This window comes from Leuciscus leuciscus (genome assembly GCF_965113295.1).
Source record: "Leuciscus leuciscus genome assembly, contig: HAP1_SCAFFOLD_475, whole genome shotgun sequence".
In the NCBI taxonomy this organism is placed as follows: domain Eukaryota; kingdom Metazoa; phylum Chordata; class Actinopteri; order Cypriniformes; family Leuciscidae; genus Leuciscus; species Leuciscus leuciscus.
In genome coordinates, this window is record NW_028118264.1 from 1 (window position 1) to 20,303 (window position 20,303).

Genomic DNA, 20,303 nt, shown 5'->3' on the forward strand with positions numbered 1-20,303 from the left:
TTTTTCCGCTTTGAACTGTTTGCTCATCCTTATTTATTTCGTTATTTTCATTTTCTGATTGTTTTTTATGTGGACACGTGAACTTCTTATGTCCTAAATCACCGCATTCTAAACATCTCAAGCTATCTGTCGTTGCAAAAATCATATAGGAACTGTCCCCTTGTTGAATGCGAAACGAGATATCCAATTCCTTAGATTGCGCGTTCAAAAACATGAATACTTGTCTTCGAAAGGACAAAACATGTTTTAAAGCTGCGTTTTTACACCCGAGCGGCAACATTTTAATGGCTCCAGCAAACTTTCCAAAGCGACTCAGTTCTTTTATAATTTGTTCATTAGAAATAAACGGAGGCGCATTTGAAATGGTGACCCTGGTAGCAGGTGCGCGCAAAGGCGTTACTTGCACCAGGGAATCGGCAACAACAATTCCTTTTTCCACAAGGCTGTTTACACATTTTTCGTCTTTTAAAAACACCACCACCGCCTTGTTCATTCTAGAAGCCGATGCTATATTTTCGTGCCCTACAATCTCACCCATTGCTAAAAGTACCTCCTCTACGGTAAATGCTTGATCCGAGAACACTTTACACCCATTCTTAATAGATAACCCCGGCGTTCCCTCGCCTGAGAGAGACGCCATGGCCTTAATCAAAATAAATAAATCACCCCAGATTTTTTTTGTATTTTTGTTTTTCCAAATTATAAAAAATGTGATAAAGAAACAAAAACTTAACTAAACCATAGTAAAATAAATTTTAACTTGAAAACAAATTCAAAAACGTGCCGCTCTCACCCCCCACACCACACTTCCGCTCCCAGCATGCAACACACGAGAGAGAGAGAGAGAGAGAGAGAGAGAGAGAGAGAGAGAGAGAGAGAGAGAGAGTCTGTGGCTGAAGCTGGGAATAAAAAAACGGAAGGAGGGATGAATGGAGAAGGAATAATGAGAGAGAGAGAGAGAGAGAGCTCCCGGTGGAATAGAGCCAGCTGTCACTCACAGTGCTGTCGGACACCTGCACTTCTTTCCCACACTCTCTGATATCAAGAGCTTAATCATGTGACCCAAAGCAAATCACAGGCTCTGATAGGCTGATCTGGGATCAGCTCTCCGTGATCAACATGATGTGTTGAGCTGAACCGGTTTGCTTTTGACATGACGACTAAACATGTGAACTATGGAGCATTTAAACCAGTTATAATTAAAAAAAATTTTTTATTTTTTTAATTTTTTAATTAATCTATTAATTTATAAATTTAAGTGCATTGCATGTGCAAACACATCAAAATAAGTGCACCTCTGTAATGCATGACAAAAACGTAACAATTTAAAATGTACTTATTACAAAGTGTTGCAGTGCCCCTGTACTCAATAACCCTATCCCTTAAAACTCATCTCTGATCACCAAAATGAAATATTTAAATGTTTTTTCCTTGAATAATAATTTCTTCATGCCTCGACACCCTTGCCTCATTTAGTATGCGCGGTTCTATGAATATGCAAATGAGCCCCGCCTCCACTCACTCAGCTCAGAGATCCACTGGTTGACGATCACACGTTGATCTGATTGGTTACAGGGTAGTTTGTGACGTCAGAAACACCAGCGATTTCAAAGCGTGTGTTTGAGACTGTCTTTGGTTCACTGCAGTTTTAAGGAGGAAATACTCAGCAATGCTGTCGACTTATGAACTTACACATGGTTTGTCTTAAAGCAGATTAAAAACACCACATAGACACATAAACAACATTAAAAGCTGGATTTACACCACATGGGGACTTTAATAATCATAGTCATGAAAGTGTAAAAAGTCACCTTTTATTTTATTCATATATTTTCAGCAAGTACAGTTTTTTTTTTTAAATAGACTTTTAAGATTTAAATTATATACTGAACTTCACATTTCAAACTTTTTTTTTCACAAAGGCAGGAAAGAAAGTTTCTGACATTCACAGTAATGGGAAAATTGTTATTGTCACTCACATTTTCTTCATAAAATGTCAAAGTTTATCAAGTTTATCAGCATTAATCAATAACCATACATCATTCATAGAGCGATAAGCATATCTGCTCTCAGAATTAATCTAATTAAATTCTTAAATATTAACCGCTGAACTGTTAGAAATAAATATAATTTTACAGCTATAATGTTCTGTATTCTTTACAGAATTTTCCTGTTTTGTCATTATACAATAAAATACATTGAAAAAATTAAAATAAATTGTTTTGCAGATACGAAGCCCCTGAGGGGACCTTTGCAAAAATAAAAGTACAAAAAATAAAATACAGACTATGGCGTGCGCACGCGTTACAATTTCCAGTTTGCGTTATAGTGTCGTACAAATGTGGGAAAAGGAATAGTTTTCTCGTGCTCACGCGAAAGTCTGTATATATATGTTTTTTTGTTGTTGCAAAGGTCCCTTCAGGGGCTCCGTAGATCTCTCCTGTAATATAGCAGAATCTGTCTCAGCTGCCAGACTTTTAAACAGTTTTTTTCTTTTTTTTTTTCTTTGTGTGGCATAATCAACATTGTATGGAAGCCCCTTTCTGTCACTTTAGAAGGAAAATCATGCTTTGGTAATCATGCTTCTGGAAAAGTCAGAATTAATGATATTAAAAGTCAATGTTAAGCCCCGTTCACACTACACGCGACAAAGCGACACAATACCATTCATTTCAATGGGGAGCGGGCGACTTCCGGCGACACGCGCGGTCGCGACTGGATGGGGCGTGTCTGGCGACACGACAAAGTTGAGAAATGTTTAACTTTATGCAAATGAAGAGCGACTTTCGCGAGCGACAACCAATAGGAGTGGAGCCTGGAGCGCGCTTCATCATCCTTCTCCGCTCAGCCCCTCGCCCCATCGACAGAAAGATGGAGGAGTATTTTTTTTAAATCTAAAATACTACTGTTATTGTGTCATGAAATGTAGTTATAAGAGTTTTTCAGTCGAGAATGTAGTTGTTTAAAGCTCAAATATGTGGTTTGTTTATACAGATAGCGCCTATTTTCAATTTTGATCTGATATTTTCGGAGTTGTGAGACCCAGGTACTCGTTCATTTAACTTACATGCTTTACGAGTCTAAATATTTAATATTTTCCCTCCAGAATGTTTGTTTTTAGCGGCAAGAAAACTGATTCGCTGTCATTGGATGTTATTCATAAACTTTACAAGGCAACCAGTAGTGGGAACGCCCACTAGCGACCTCATCGCCAGCCACCGGCGACATGCAGCGACAAAGTTGCTTGTAGTGTGAACGCAGCTTTAGCCTGGGTTTCCCCATGCTTCCTTGTGTACAGAGCGATTTTATTCCCGCTGCTAGGCAGCCTGGATTCCATGGACTAGATTTTCGCCTCAGCGAGGGAACCAATCACAGAACGAGGAGGGAGCAGCAAGACGATGATGACGTCTATGCGACACACCGAAGCAGTTTGTTTATATCTATGGATCCAACATGGCATCAGATGCAAAGTTACCTTTCGATGCAGCCTTAGATAGTGTTCTAAGTAGTTTAAAACGCAGGTTTATTTCGTCTTCTTCCTCGTCGAATTTCTGCCGCTCTACATACGTCATCTGGTATAACTGAAACGATTGGCTATGAGCTACGTACAGGCGCATTTGATAGACATTCGTAGCGCCCAATAAACGGCTCTGGGCATTCGTAAACCACGCCTCAAATACGAGAAAATGAACATGTGGTTCCCAGACCACGTCTCAATGAGACGAGGTCTGACGTTAGCCAGGCTAAGTCAATGTAATGACATAAAGGTTGAAGTTATGTCGTCCGTTGGTTATCAGCATCTAAACGCGATTGTCGTAGTTTGAGCAGCATGAGAAACTAAACTTGTATTGAGATTGACACGGAAAGCAAGAGAAAAGCCTTTCTTTTCACAGAAAAACTCGAGACTCAGAGGAACGACAAAACACACTCGAGGTCTAGAGAGATGAGATGCTTCGTGTGTCGTGCGTGAGATATGGCAAGCCGGAGGGGTCAGAGTTACGCGATCGATGAATCGTGTTTACCAGTCGCGTGTTTGACTGCGTTTGACTGTCAGTCTCTAAAGCTTAAGCTCACTGACTCTGCACTCACTCTCGAGGAAACTCCCGTTATAATAACAAAAGCTGTCTTAAATGTAAATTTATTTTACATTGTATTTACCCTTTGTACATTTTCATTGGTTAAGTGGAGCACCTGTGATTGGCCACTGCGATCGCGCGCTCATCAGACATGATTGCCTTTGATGAAGGGCATAATTAGCGGGACTGAACACACCGCTACTGCAGAAAAGACGGACACTTTCGTCTACATTTGTTGTACGTGTCACCAGGAGTACAGGTACGCTTGACAACTAATGACATACTAAGGCATAATTTTAAATAAAAATAAAATAAATTCTAAGATAAAAACTATGACTTTCTATATTATAATTATGACTTTTTAAGTGATAATTATGGTAACACTTTATTTTGATGGTCCCTTTTGAACATTCTGTTGACTATAAGTAGCTTTGCAACTACATGTCAACTAACTCTCATTAGAGTATTAGTGTAGGATACTGTCTGATTAATATCTGCTAACTCTCACTAGAGTATTAGTGTAGGCTACTGTCTGATTAATATCTGCTAACTCTCATTAGAGTATTAGTGTAGGATACTGTCTGATTAATATCTGCTAACTCTTTATTGTGATGGTCCTCCAACAGACACTCTACTGACTATAAGTAACTTTGCAACTACATGTCAACTTATTCTAACCCTAACCCTACCAGTCAACTCATACTCTACTTATGATCTAATGAGAGTTAGTAGACATGTAGGTGTAATGTTACTTCTAGACAACAGAATGTGTTAAAGGGACCATCAAAATAAAGTGAAACCGATAATTTCAGCTTTTAATCTAAAAAATATGACTTAGTCATATTTCGATTTTTATCTTATAGCTGTGATTTAGAAACGCATGTTTTTTTCTTATGTGGCAGAAATGGGCTTCCATGAAATTGCACTATTTATGAACTGTGAAAATACTGTTATCTAGAAACAGAGTTATGGTAATCATAGGTCATGTTGAAGCACCTATTAAAAAGACACACACACACACACACACACACACACACACACACACACACACACACACACACACACACACACACACACACACACACACACATGAAAGCAAGCAGCACGATGATGATGATGATGATGATGAATGGTGATGATGAATGTCTCTGAGGCCCCCTGGAGGCCTGAGCCTGTCATTACAGCAGCGACACAGGAGTATATCCCGGCCTTCTCTCCACAGTGTGTGAACACAGCGCTCCGGCTGGCTGAGGCTTCAGGGAAGACTCCAGAGAATCCGTGGATTCCTCCATTCCTGATGTCGCCTAATCAGATCAAACACAAATCAAGACAAAATCAAGATCAGTTATTCTGATCCTAACTACAGCAAACAAGTATCACGCATTTATTTATATACTTTTCTAAGTGATCTTTTTTTAAAGAAATATACTTTTTATTCATCAAGGACTAATTAAACTGATCAAAAGTGACAGTAAAGACATTTATAATGTTACAAAAGATTCTATTTCAAATAAATGCTGTTCTTTTGAACTTTCTGTTCATCAAATAATCCTGAAGAATAAAATGTATCGCACTTTCCACAGAAATATGACACTGATAATAGTCATAAATGTTTCTTGAGCATCAAATCCTCATATTATAATGATTCCTGAAGGATCATGTGATACTGAAGAGTGAAGACTGGAGTAATGATGCTGAACATTCAGCTTTGATCACAGGAATAAATTACATTTTACTAAATATTCACATAGAGAACAGATTGTAACAATTTCCCTTACGCTATCAAAGCAAGAGAAAAGTACTGCACGCAAAACATAAGGTAACGGACGGATCTGATACTCTACTGATATAAATACAGCCAGTAACAGCTTACTTTCGTTAAATAGCCACTAAAGAAAAATATATGGAATAAGATCTACATGTATGTAGACTTGAATTAATTATATATTAACGAAAAAACAATGAAACACAAGTTCAACCAAGTGTATTGAGAGATATATCACATTATAATACCCAGACGGGCAGCAACATACGCTTATTTCACAGCTGGAGGCACGGCCGCACTCCGACACAGCAAACAAACATTCTCAAATTATCCACACACATTTAACCCTCAAAACCCCAATGTCCCAATGTCCTGGTCAGCAGACCGAATGTTCATTCAAGAGACATAAATTGTCCGTACGGAACTACAATGTCCTCCGCGAGATGAAAAAGACCCAAAATATAAGGCGAAGCGTGGCGAGAAGCCGCAGTCAATATATCCCCCGTGGACTTACGCAATCTCGCCACAGTCTGTTTAGCCGATGGGAAGCTGTGGTAGTCCAGAAAACAATTGTCATGTAATCCACAAAACAATAGGGTATTAGACCCTTTGATGAATTCTTCATGCAACTATTACGCAGAGCCCGCTAAACTCAGACCGCTTTCCCGTTTGAACTCCGGAGTTCCCCTTGACGTCACTTCCCATTCCTCTTAAAACCATATTGCGTGACATAACAATGACGAGAGGACAAAACAAAAACAAATAAAAGTCCATATAATAGTCCGTGATTACATCACAGGCATCTGATACGACAGTTTGCTTTTTTCCATGTGAAGAGAAGAAACAATACAACAAAGCATGTTTATCATCACCTCAAAAATCTGTACATAAAGGCAGAAATAGGTGACTATTACATCCCCCCCCCCAGCCAGCGGCTTATTGGGACCATAGAATGGCTTCAAGTCGACCACATTTACGTTATCCACCTTCAGTTTATCAGTTAGCCAACGAACACGGTAGTTTTACAGGACCTAGTTTTTTCTCTACCCTAACAGGCCCTGACCATTTGGGTGCAAACTTGGCAGAGAATTTAGCTGAGGCTTTAGACAGAGGATGTGACCTAACCCAGACCAGATCCCCAACTGCAAAGTGTACATCTTTGCGTCGTGCATTATAGTACCTGGCTTGTCTGGCTTTTGCCATTCCCACATGTCGTTCGACCTCCTTCAGTAATAATGTATGTGAGTGTACTGTGTGGTATGTAGATGTATTGGGTGCAGGAGACTTGTGAATAAGGCGCTCTAGCGGGCCTTTAAGGCTGCGCCCCAAAGCCAGCACAGCAGGGGACACACCAGTGGTCTCATGCACGGCAGTGTTGATAGCCAACCGGAACTCAGGCAGCCACCGATCCCAGTCCTGATGATGTTCGCCTACAAAGGAGGCCATCATGGTCTTAAGGGTCCTGTTGACCCTCTCCGTAAGGTTTGTCTGGGGATGGTATGCTGTCGTGAGCTTTTGGGTAACACCCCATGATTCACACAGGCTGTATAATAAGTGACTAGTGAATTGAGGCCCCCGGTCAGACACAAGGAAGGCAGGTACCCCCCAGCGTGTAAAGATGTCATTCTTCAAGATTTGGCAGACCTTTGGTGTCTTGGCATCCTTCAATGCAAACAGTTCCACCCACTTACTAAAATAGTCGACAACCACCATTAAAACTGAATTCTGGGCTTTACTGAGAGGGAATGGCCCCATAAAGTCCACTCCTATCATCTCCCCTGGTACTTTGACTTCTGTCGATTGGAGAAAACCAGCTGGCTTTTCATTCGAACCCTTGTACTGTTGACAGATATGGCAAGCTCGGACATGGGTCCAAACATCCTTGCGAACTGTGGGCCACCAGGCCACCTCCAGGATCTTCAGGAGGGTCTTCATCCTTCCTAGGTGACCTCCCAACGGACTGTCGTGGAAGTAAGACAGAAACTCCGCAACTAGGTTAGCAGGAACAACCAGCTGGTAATTAAAGCCGCCATACTTAGACGGTACACCCCGGTATAACACTCCCTGCTGCTGCTGGTAATGGAGGCGATCAGGTGAGTGCTGACCAATAGTGTAACCAAGATCTTGGCATAAGGGGTCTGTCTGCTGAGCCTTTCCGATGTCCTGAAGCGACTTGGGTAGGTCAGACCAGTAAGATTTTGCAACTGCCACACATACCCTCCCATCCCGTGTAAGAGGAACTCGGGACAGAGCATCAGGGAACTACATTACAGCAGCCTTTTTTATAGTGCACTCGGAAGGTGAATGCCTGTAGACGCAAAGTCCATCTTGTGAGCCGTGATGACGTCTTGGGACAGTTGAATGCCCAGGCCAGTGCGCTGTGGTCTGTATACACATCAAATGCCTCTCCCTCAAGGTAATGACACCACTTTTCCACCGCCCATACGACAGCCAAGCACTCTTTTTCTGAGGTGGAATATCTCAGCTCAGCGCCATGGAGGGCTCTTGAGGCAAATGCAATGGCTCTGTCTTCACCCTCGATTGTCTGCATCAAAACAGCCCCCAAACTCACATCACTGGAGTCACAGTGTACCTGAAAACCAGACTGTGGCTCTGGCTGAGCCAGCACTGGTGGTGACTGCAGCAACCCTTTGAGATGTTCAAAAGCAACCTGACACTGCTCATTCCACTCCCACTTGACTCCTTTTTTCTTGAGGTTATTAAGAGGAGCAACAATGTCTGACAGCCGAGGAATGAACTTATGGTACCAGCCCACCAACCCCAGGAATCTCTGGAGACTTTTCAGATCTGTTGGGGCTGGGTAAGCTGTAATGGCCTCCACCTTTGCCGTTTCCATCTCCACGCCTTTACCTGAGACCACATGTCCTAGGAAGGTAAGTTGAGTTTGCATGAGGTGGCATTTTGCAACATTCAGAGTTAGGTGGGCCTGATGAAGTTTTTTAAACACTGCCTCCAAGTCACCCAGGTGCTGCTCATGAGTCTTGGAGAAGACAATAATGTCATCTATGTAGACGAAACAGGTTCGGCCCTTCAACTCCCCCAGAACATTCTCCATCAAACGTTGAAAGGTGGCACCAGCATTTCTCAGCCCGAAAGGCATGACCTTAAATTGGAATAGGCCTAGGTGTGTGATCATAGCTGTTTTTTGTTTGCTTTCCTCATCCATGGCCACCTGCCAGTACCCACTCTGAAGGTCAAACGAGCTAAAATATTGTGCTCCGTGCATGGACTCCAAGATCTCATGAATCAGTGGCATTGGGTAAGCATCATGGTGTGTTTTGGCATTAAGTCCTCTGAAGTCCACACAAAAACGGAGCGTTCCATCTTTCTTAGGTGTCAAAACCACTGGGGAGGCCCAAGCAGAAGTGGAAGGCTCTATGACACCATTTTGAGCATTTTCTTCATCTGTTCCTCAATAACCGCTTGCTTTTGTGGTGACACTCTATAAGCTCTCCTCCGTATTGGCAGCTCGTCAGTAGTCAAGATCTTATGTTTTATGACGTCGGTGGCACCGGTGGAATCCGTCCAAACTGTAGGCCACTTCTGCAGCAGTGGTCTAACCAGCTCAGGCTGTGCGTCAAACAGCGGAACTGGAGGAAGTTTGTTACCGACCTCATCCATCACTGCCATGTAAAAATTAATTGTAGGTTCTGCATGTCTCCACCACAGGGCCTCACGACCCTTAGGCAAGAACCGATACTCTTTGCCGCCTGGCATCACATATTTCCTCAGGTGGGGCTTCAGAACAATTTGGCTGGCGCACATGAAATCTAAACCCAGCAGTAAGAGCATGCAAAGTTGATCATCACTGAGTACATGTATGCTGACGGTGATATGGGCATCATGAAGGGAGAGGAGTAAGGTGGTTGTCCCTATAGCTTTACTCTCTTGGCCATTTGCCATAATGAACCTTGGAATTTCACTTGCACTCAGTGTCTCACCTGCCTTTTTTATGTTGTTCCACAGAGTTTTACTCATTAAGGAGTACGTGCACCCTGAATCAAGGACAGCATCACCACTGGAACCTCGGATGGCTATTGGCACCACCAGGAGGGTTGGAATACAGAAAACGGTATTCCAAATTGTTTACACATCTGCACTATGACTCCGGCCTTGTCCGTGTTCAGGTTTTTTGCTAGGTTTTTTAGAAGAGCGGTCTGAAGGGTGGGATTGTTGTACACGACTCCAATAATCCTTAGAGTTACTCCAATCCTTCTCAATAAGCGATCCCACCTTGACCACCTGTTCCACGGTAGACACGATACCCCGCAGACCACTGGCCAGCCTTGGGTTACATGCACTAAGGATGCGCCGCACAATCTCGTCTTCCTCCATATCTGGTCTCCACTTCAAACAGAGTGCCCGATGATCGTAGGCAAAATCCCGAATGCACTGGGAGGGTGACTGCACCTGTGAGCGGAGCTGATCCTCAATCTCTGTCTGGTAATCAGTGGGCAGGAAAGCCTCAAGGAAAGCACTTTTAAATTCTTCCCAGTTGGAAATCTTGCCGTGAGAAGCCAACCACCAGCTCCGGGCAGGCCCTTTAAGAACAGCATTGAGTGTGCCTACCAGCTCAAAGTCACTCAGTGGCCTGAGGGTGAGAAAGTTCTCACACTGCTCAATGAAATCAGTGACATCAGTAGACTCCCTCGACTCCCCGAACTGGGGAAACTCCATTCTGATAGGGGGTTTAGCTATAGCTGCACCAGATGGTGGAAGGGTGACATCCCCTTTAGACATACCCTGATCAGCAGATGAAAAGCCCGTAGGTGTGGAGAAACTAGCTGGCCTCCAAGAGGAACGTTTTCTGTTGCGAATCTTTGTTTCCAGTTCTTCACCCCACCGCTTATCTCTTCGCTTTAAGCAGTCCACCAACACCTGATCAAATCTCTGCAACTTAATGTCAACATACTCTTTAGCCTCCTTAAGCATTGTCTTAATAGATGCTCTGAGACCCTCCTCCCTGTTGAGTGTGCTGTCATTTGAGTCCTTGAGACGGTTTTCCAAGGTCTCCATCTTAAACTGAAGTTCCTGGATTTGTTCCCCCATCGAGACTCCTTCAGCATCCTCATCCCCATCCAGCGGTGGTTGTTCTTCTGCCGGTGGATCTAGATACAGAGAGTCCAACAAGGTGGTTAATTCTGTGACACCACTTCGGTTGTGTCTAGTGGTAACGTGGCGATATGGGTCAGCTTCCTCAGAAGGGATGGGTTCTGGATCCCAGTCTATAAGAGAGGTGGCATCATCTTGGGACCCATAATTTACCACATTGGTCCCCTGCTGGCTTGGGGCAGCCATTAATGGCGTGAATAATTAAGTTAACAAGAGTGGGTAAATAATGCAATGTAGCAATAATGCAAAGTAACTGACGTGCCTTGAGTGAATGTGCAAAGACTGTGTAAAAATAAATATATATATATTGACTGAAGTAACCTTAGTAAGCTATTATATAGGCTATTTCTCCTTTTTACACTGCCTACTAGTGATGGGGACGAGACCGCCTATGCCGAGTCCGAGTCAAGACCGAGTCTTTGAAGGGTCGAGTCCGAGTCGAGACCGAGTCCGTTGGTTTTCAAATTCAGTCGAGTCCGAGTCAAGACCGAGTCTTTGAGGAAGCAAGTCCGAGTCGAGACCGAGTCTTTAGGAGTCGAGACCAAGACCATAAAACATGTCAGTTTTCATATTCATGATTTAATATCACCCCAGTTAATAATCAACAGTTAGGCCTACAGACTAAGCTAGATTGGGAATTGTTTAGAGGAGCAGTCTTAACGTCTTAATATGGACTATGCTTTTACTATCATTAAAAAAATCCCTACCACATGCATCATCTTCTGCCTATTTTTCTAAACTGCTTCAACAGTGCTGCTCTGTCATCAACACGTCAAGCCCACCCTGACTTTTTTAATCATAGTTAGGACATGCAGAGCAAGTTACATTTTCTAGTGGTATGTATTCTAGTGGACTAGTGATGGGGACGAGACCGCCTATGCCGAGTCCGAGTCAAGACCGAGTCTTTGAAGGGTCGAGTCCGAGTCAAGACCGAGTCTTTGAAGGAACAAGTCCGAGTCGAGTCCGAGAAAGCAGAAATCGGTCTCGAGACCGGACTCGAGTACTACATCACTACTGCCTACACCATTTAACACAACAGAAAATAAAAAATCTCAAAAACCTGTGTGTGTTTCTTTGCTATTATTATTTCCCCCTTTTCCCGCAGCATGTATCAAAAGTATTTGTAATGAAAACCCATAGTAAACAACTTAGCAATATTTTACAGTAGGAAAAAACGGGTATACATTCATAATACCAAAAACAAAATCATCCAAGATCCCCGTACGGGCCACCACTCTGTAACAATTTGAACAATACATTAGATTTACATTAGAACAATATTTCACTGTTTTAACTGCATTTATGATCAAATATGATCGCAGCTTTGAGCAGAAGAGACTCTCAGACACATTAAAACATCTGATCGAACCCAAACTTTTGAACGGAAGTTCCCTCAGTCTCTAAATAATAATTCACAAGATCAGGAGATTTAGTTTAATGAATACAGCTCTGAATAAATGGAAAAGATGTTCATGCAGAAACTACTGATTTATTGACTAATAAAAGATATTAATAAACAGAGACTCACAGTCACGTCTCCCTGATGTTCACATAATCTGACTCTGTCCGGGGCTGGAAGACAAACACAACACTCAGTCATTCAGAACATCAGATTAACTATTTTAGAAGTATTTTAAAGCATTTTTTCTTTCATCTCCAATACAAAAATGACACAAATATACATGCAGAAAATATATTATATTATAAGTATTTACCATATTTGATTAATCACTTTATTTTTAACCAAAGTTGGGCTGGTGGATTTATGACCAGAGCAGGTTGCTGACACACACACACACACGCACACACGCACACACGCACACACACACACACTGAGGTATTTCAGTGGTGTTTCACTATAGTTTAGCAGCAGAAGTACCTCAGTGTTTGCTGTGAGTTCAGCCATGATCTCGTAAGCTTCATCACTGTAGACTCAAGACTGGAAGAACACACACACACACACACGCACGCACGCACGCACGCACGCACGCACACACACACACACACACACGCACACACACACACACAGACACACACACACACACACACACACACACTGAGGTATTTCAGTGGTGTTTCACTATAGTATAGCAGCAGGTGTACCTCAGTGTTTGCTGTGAGTTCAGCCATGATCTCGTAAGCTTCTTCACTGTAGACTCAAGACTGGAAGAACACACACACACACACGCACGCACACACACACACACACACACACGCACACACACACACACACACACACACACACACACACACACACACACACACACAGACACACACACACATGCACACACACACTGAGGTATTTCAGTGGTGTTTCACTATAGTATAGCAGCAGGTGTACCTCAGTGTTTGCTGTGAGTTCAGCCATGATCTCGTAAGCTTCTTCACTGTAGACTCGAGACTGGAAGAACACACACAGACATTCAGAAGATTCAGGCTTTCTGTCAATCTGATCGATCTGTTGTTCCTTTGAATGTAGTACAAAATTTTTCCCAGGAGGATCCCAAAACTAATGCAGAATCAATGTGTGATGCAGACAGACACACACAATGATGAAGATGATGATGAAGAAGAAGCGATGCTTCTGAACTCACGTGTGAGGATCGTTTCCGGTGCATCATCACATACTGGCCTTCCTCCGCTGGATTCACAGGGTTCAGGAATCCTGAAAGAACAGGTTCAGTTTTAAACAGTTGTGGCTATAAACCTGTAACACATCTCCACTATGGTTTAACAGACAACAACAAAATGTGTTAAGAACAAATTTAAAACAAAGTTATGAAAACATTATTTCTCTGAACGTTCAAAACATCCAGCGTTTTAAGTTCTCGGTTAAGTGAACATTAAAGGAACGTTACATTGTTTCATTCTTCAAACATTATGGAATGTTACTTTTGAATGTTTTCTGAGCGTTCTGAAAGCAACATTTAAAAAACGTTAAATTAACGTCCAAATAAAATGTCTCAGGAAAAAACTTCCATAAACGATATAATAATAATATTTTTGTGCTGACGTTTTATTAAAGTCCTAATAATGTTTCATTTACGTTACTGGGAGAGTTTGAGAGAACCTCATGTATTTATTGACAGAAAAACGTACTTTCTTTTAGAAACGTAATCAGTTTGAGTCCTGAGCAGATGATCCCGATCAGGAGGATTTCCACCATCACAGGCATTAGGAACAGGACAGCCGTCCTACAACAGAATACAGACATATTTCAGCTTCTGAATAACTGCATACATTCATGAAAATGGCATAATGTCAATGCTAATAGTTTTGTAAAAACATAAATCCACAAATGTACTACTGGAAGTTCTCAAATTCAAAGAGACATAAATGTTTAGGCACAGTTTAATATTCTGTGATCATCTCCTCACCCACACGTCCCTCCAAAACTATATGACGTTATTTCTAGATATTTTGACAAATATTCACAGAAATGAAGAGAATATCATGTATCCAACAAGCAACCATAAGCAACAAGCTATTATATGATTTATTTTACTTTTGTATTTTGAAACCTGCACTGATCATATGAAAAAGAGCAGCTTTGACATTATTAACAATATCTACTAAATCACTAAAGCATGGTTTCATAAACTGGGGTTAGTTTAGAGTTGATGAAAAGCTAATAATTCAAGAAATTCAATCCTAAAATTGAAAATTTAAATAATGAAATAACAATTAAAGGTATAGTGGAGGTTTTTCTTTTTCCGGGTGGATCATCAAGACTATTGGTCCTCCTAGTTGTCAATCATTCTGGTGATATTTTACGTAAGGCCGTCGTACGTGCTCGTCCTTTCTGCGCATGCGCACTCTCAGGTGTATATGTGTGTGTGGTGAGCTCCAAGCGGGAAGGAAGTCGACCGGAAGTTGAAGCCGGCCGCGTGCCACCATCTTGTAGCAGAACTTCACCTGCTGTTAGCATCCCATTGACTCCCATTCATTTTGGCGTCACTTTGACAGCGAATAACTTTACATCTGAGGCGTTTGAAGACTCCATTTGTCCATTATTTATTTCTAAAGAAACACGACAATGTATAAAATGCTCCATTACCTTGTAGCTTACGTTATGGCCCCGTAAAAACAGTTTTTGTAAAAGTAGGCTAACGATTGCGTCATAACCACACGACTCTCTGTCGCACAGTAGAGAGATTACCGTATGGACAGGAGGAGAAGCTCACGGGCAATCGGGAAGACGTGGAGGCAAAATGACAAAATAATTAATCAGAATACCCAGCAAAAGTTTCTCCTGCTTCTAGCTCATGGACACCTCCTACTCACGATCTCCGTCTCTGCAAGATTCGGAAGGGAATGATTCAGATTTCTCATGCCACAGCCACTAGAAGACAGACGGGTTGCTCACGTCACATCTACGTCGTCAAGCTCAGTTTGAGTCTGCGCGTCAGGAACGGAACTCCTAAAAAATCGCTGAAAATGGGCTTCACTTGCCTCAATTGAGTTCTAATGAGATGACTCTGTCCATTTCTTATACTGTCTATGGGTGAGCTACGGTTTCAGCCATTCATTGAAGCTCGCCGTTCTCACCGGGTTTTTTCAAAATGTCTGAGGGTCGCAAGAGAAAAAGTGTCTACGAATTGTATGACAAGAAGAGAAAGGCCTCTGAAGAAAGAAACAAGACCAGTGTTTTGGGGAGAATATGTCACACACTGGCGTGCGCTAAAAGCTAAAAGCACAGGTTGGGTTTCCCACTGATGCCTCAGTCGCGAAGTTTCTACTCGACAGGTAAAGTTTGGCATGCTATTTGGAGAAATCCATTTAAAATCACTGCTAGTAAAAGTTAATGTAAGCTATGATTAGCGATGCTAGCGTTTAATAGGCGTTCCCTCTCGGGAGCAGGGAGAGTGTTGAGCATCTGCATTTTTTCAAAAAGTGGAGAGGGCGGTTCTTTACTAAAATTCGGGAAAATCCTCCGCTATACCTTTAAATAAAACCCTACACTAAAAAAATCATAATATATATTTTGCATGTCAGAGAACTGTGAACGTTGAATTATTGAAATCTTAACACTAAAGACAATATTTCTGATGACAGGGTTTGAAGTAGAAGATGGAGAGGATGATCTGTGTGTGTGTGTGTGTGTGTGTGTGTGTGTGTGTGTGTGTGTGTGTGTGTGTGTTCTCACCTCTTGCGGGCGGTGATCTCCTCTGTATGGTTATAGTTATGGTTATGTTCTCTGTGTGTGTGTGTGTGGTGTGTGTGTGTGTGTGTGTGTGTGTGTGTGTGTGTGTGTGTGTGTGTGTGTGTGTGTGTGTGTGTGTGTGTGTTCTCACCTCTTGCGGGCGGTGATCTCCTGTGTATGGTTATAGTTATGGTTATGGTTATGTTCTGTGTGTGTGTGTGTTTGTGTGTGTGTGTGTGTGTTCTCACCTCTTGCGGCGGTGATCTCCTCTGTATGGTTATAGTTATGGTTATGGTTATGTTCTGTGTGTGTGTGTGTTTGTGTGTGTGTGTGTGTGTTCTCACCTCTTGCGGCGGTGATCTCCTCTGTATGGTTATAGTTATGGTTATGGTTATGTTCTGTGTGTGTGTGTGTGTGTGTGTGTGTGTGTGTGTGTGTGTGTGTGTGTGTGTTCTCACCTCTTGCGGCGGTGATCTCCTCTGTATGGTTATAGTTATGGTTATGGTTATGTTATGTGTGTGTGTGTGTGTGTGTGTGTGTGTGTGTGTGTGTGTGTGTGTGTGTGTGTGTGTGTGTGTGTGTGTGTGTGTGTGTGACTGTGTGTGTGTGTGTGTGTGTGTGTGTGTGTGTGTGGTGTGTGTGTGTGTGTGTGTTCTCACCTCTTGCGGGCGGTGATCTCCTCTGTATGGTTGATAGTTATGGTTATGGTTATGTTATGTGTGTGTGTGTGTGTGTGTGTGTGTGTGTGTGTGTGTGTGTTCTCACCTCTTGCGGGCGGTGATCTCCTCTGTATGGTTATAGTTATGGTTATGGTTATGTTCTGTGTGTGTGTGTGTGTGTGTGTGTTCTCACCTCTTGCGGGCGGTGATCTCCTCTGTATGGTTATAGTTTATGGTTATGGTTATGTTCTGTGTGTGTGTGTGTGTGTGTGTGTGTGTGTGTGTGTGTGTTCTCACCTCTTGTGGGCGGTGATCTCCTCTGTATGGTGTGTGTGTGTGTGTGTGTGTGTGTGTGTGTGTGTGTGTTGTGGTGTGTGTGTGTTTGTGTGTGTGTGTTTCTCACTAGGGCTGTCAACGAATATTCTAAATTCGAATATATATTCGAATAGTTTTAAAAAACAGAAATTCGAACGTTAAAATTAATATTCGAATGTGAATTTCGAATATGGAAAAAACACGCCCCGCGGAAGCAGAGGCGCGGCTGTCTGCTCTGCGAGTGGGCGCGCGCGCTGCCTGAGGGACAGGTCACACGAGTCGCACTGTCTAGCACAGCGTCACTGCTGAAAGTTGACAGTGCACTAAAAGACAATGGAATAAATTGCAGTCAGTTTTTCCTTTTTTTAATACAAGCACCAATAATGTAAGTAGCCTTTTTCTTTTTTAATAGCGCTTTATTTTTTATGAACCTCAGGCTCAGGGTAAAAGTTCTTTGTTGTCACATTCTTTGTTGTCACATTTCTCGGAATTGTGTGCCTCATTTTATTTAACGTTAAACAGAAATGTTCCATGTTTACCACAGCACAGCTCGCTCGGAGCGTTCAATGTCGGTTCTATACTGTAAAACTTTTAATGTTAATAAATTTGTTTCAATCACTGAATGAAGCCTGCTATATTTGGGACAAGAGTCGCGACCTTAAATTGCTTGCACAAAACTCTTGATCAGCACTCAACGTGTGCTTATTGTTGTTAATTTAAACCGTTATGCGCAGAGAGAGCGTGAGCGCGAGGGCGCGCGAGAGAGAGAGAAAGAGTGCCTGCGAGTGAGCGAGACTGAGGTCTGCGGTCTTGGCCATTAGTTTATTTACTTGGTTTTGTGTTGGTAATACATTGTCAAATATGTTTAAACTTAAATTAACTACCTATACAAATGTATGTATGTCTCTTTGTATTAATTTGTCCTGTTATTGACGTAATGCGAATACGTCAATAACTGGTTGCGCATTGACAAAATGCGCAACCAGATGTTCGAATAGTTCGAATATTCGTGTGTTTTTTAGAGGGAATATTCGAACGTCATTTTTGAGCAATTTTGACAGCCCTAGTTCTCACCTCTTGCGGGCGGTGATCTCCTCTGTATGGTTATAGTTATGGTTATGTTCTGTGTGTGTGTGTGTGTGTGTGTGTGTGTGTGTGTGTGTGTGTGTGTGTGTGTGTGTGTGTGTGTGTTCTCACCTCTTGCGGGCGGTGATCTCCTCTGTATGGTTATAGTTATGGTTATGTTCTGTGTGTGTGTGTGTGTGTGTGTGTGTGTGTGTGTGTGTGTGTGTGTGTGTGTGTGTGTGCGTGTGTTCTCACCTCTTGCGGGCGGTGATCTCCTCTGTATGGTTATAGTTATGGTTATGTTCTGTGTGTGTGTGTGTGTGTGTGTGTGTGTGTGTGTGTGTGTGTGTGTGTGTGTGTGTGTGTGTGTGTGTGTTCTCACCTCTTGCGGGCGGTGATCTCCTCTGTATGGTTATGTACAGTGATATGAACCGGCATCTGGAGCTGGGGTGTGGAGCACAGGTACCAGCCCGTGTTCTTCATCCTCAGTTTGCTCATCGTCACAGTCGTGCGTTTCTCTTCACGTCTGATCCTGACCGAGGCTCCGTCTAAAGTCCCGGACGTCTCCGTCACGCAGCTACCGGCAAACTTACACCACGTGACCGCAGTTCCCCCGCGGTGAAAGCAGGAGACGGACACACTCCCGTCCTCAGACCCGCTCTCGCTCTGACGCTCCACAGACAGCCTCGAGTCTGGAGGACACACCAGTCGTCACTCAGCATGTGTGCCAGTAATCATGTTATTTATACTCAATTCAGTGTTGTGTGGAACTCATTACAAGTCATTTCAGTTAGCCTGTGTAATCAGATTACTTTAACTAATCTTTAAGTAACTAGTAAAGTAAAGCATTACTTTTCCAAATAAGTAACACTAGTTTCACATGTAGGCTACAGACTGACAGCTCTCCTGTCCCCGATGATCAGAGAAATAAAGGGAGGTGTGTGTGTGTGTGTGTGTGTGAGAGAGAGAGAGAGAGAGAGAGAGAGAGAGAGAGAGAGAGAGAGAGAGAGAGAGAGAGAGAGTGTGTGTGTGTGTGTGTGTGTGTGTGTGTGTGTGTGTGTGTGTGTGTGTGTGTGTGCGCGTGTGCGTGAGTGTGTGAGTGTGAGTCTGAGTCTGACCTGGTGTGACCTCCAGGGAGAAGTGTGTGTGAGTGTGAGTCTGACCTGGTGTGACCTCCAGGGTCACATATTCCCATTCATCAGATCCAGGAGGAAAGCGAGCAGGACAGGAGAACTGAGCCGACTCCCGGACATCATCCATGTGGACCGTCAGGATCGCTGGAGCTTTCGGACCTGAAGGCGTGACATGATCACTCCACAGCTCTTGTTTATATAAACAAGGAATTATGATAGACTGTCCGCTCTGAACCGAGACGTTCCTGACCGTAATGATTCCCTGAGCTCCTGACGAAAGAGAAATTATATATTCAAATATTCAATTAATCCAAAACTCTGTGGCTTTTTATGCTATTTTGATTTATTTGAGGGACAGAAAAATTGACATTTTCATAGAATGACCCTTTTTTTTCTTCCAAATCCTAAAACATTAAAGGTACACTATAACTTTCTTTGTTCAAAATGAACACAATTAAAATAATGAGTCAGTTCAGATTATTTCTTCAGCACATTTAATAACAGCAACAAGCCGGACCAAAGCTCTGGACAATACAAAATAAAAAGATTCTAAGATAACGGAAAAAAGGAAACAGAGAAGAACAAAACAAAAGCCAATGAAGAGCAATATGTATTAGGACTGAGGGCTCTATCTCGAACCCAGTGCAATAGACTCTGTACAGCGACGCATGTATCATTCCTATTTCTCACCCGACACACAGCGGACTCTTCCCTCCACAGACGCACGTCGGTAAATTAGGGAATGAACTTACGCTCCCGGGGGCGGTTCAGGGAAAAGAGGAGGTGTGTTCCGGCACAAACGTTCCCTGGTGCTATTATGCAGTTCCAGAAAACAATTCCACAGACCAGGAGAATCCTAGTCTAAAGTCAGTGGTGTGTTCAGATGATATTTTAAGGGCGCATGCTTGGCCATAATGTTGCGCGTGCACAACACACACACACTTCGCTTCTCTCATCTACACACAGATGCAACAGTTCCATTTTTAGAAAATCATACATTATTACAAGGAAAAA

The 20,303-nt window shown here is 42.6% G+C and overlaps 1 protein-coding gene across 2 annotated transcripts; it reads right to left on the reverse strand.

Annotated features, from left to right (window-relative positions):
* Positions 1 to 2,266: 2,266 nt before the first annotated feature.
* Positions 2,267 to 20,089, reverse strand: LOC309491722 (uncharacterized protein). 2 transcript variants are annotated; one of them, XM_082190758.1, is made up of 9 exons: positions 19,343 to 20,089; positions 19,275 to 19,297; positions 18,539 to 18,848; positions 14,074 to 14,168; positions 13,569 to 13,639; positions 13,316 to 13,375; positions 12,503 to 12,546; positions 5,142 to 5,380; positions 2,267 to 5,072 (listed from the first exon to the last, which is right to left on the reverse strand). In XM_082190758.1, exons 1-7 carry the CDS (start codon positions 19,414 to 19,416, stop codon positions 12,505 to 12,507), a joined length of 675 nt encoding a protein of 224 aa, XP_082046884.1. In that variant the 5' UTR covers positions 19,417 to 20,089; the 3' UTR covers positions 2,267 to 5,072; positions 5,142 to 5,380; positions 12,503 to 12,504. The 2 variants fall into 2 exon arrangements, with proteins under 2 accessions (XP_082046884.1, XP_082046885.1); XM_082190759.1 differs by lacking the exon at positions 19,275 to 19,297 and having other exon boundaries at positions 19,320 to 20,089.
* Between the last annotated feature and the right edge of the window lie 214 nt (positions 20,090 to 20,303).

Coding starts and splice junctions, on each gene's coding strand:
- LOC309491722 (XM_082190758.1), bottom strand. CDS start 19,416: ATGGATGATGTCCGGGAGTCGGCTCAGTTCTCCTGTCCTGCTCGCTTT. Junction 19,298..19,342: donor GGATCTGATGAATGGGAATA/TGTGACCCTGGA, acceptor CACTCACACACA/CTTCTCCCTGGAGGTCACAC. Junction 12,547..13,315: donor AACTCACAGCAAACACTGAG/GTACACCTGCTG, acceptor TTTGTCTTCCAG/CCCCGGACAGAGTCAGATTA.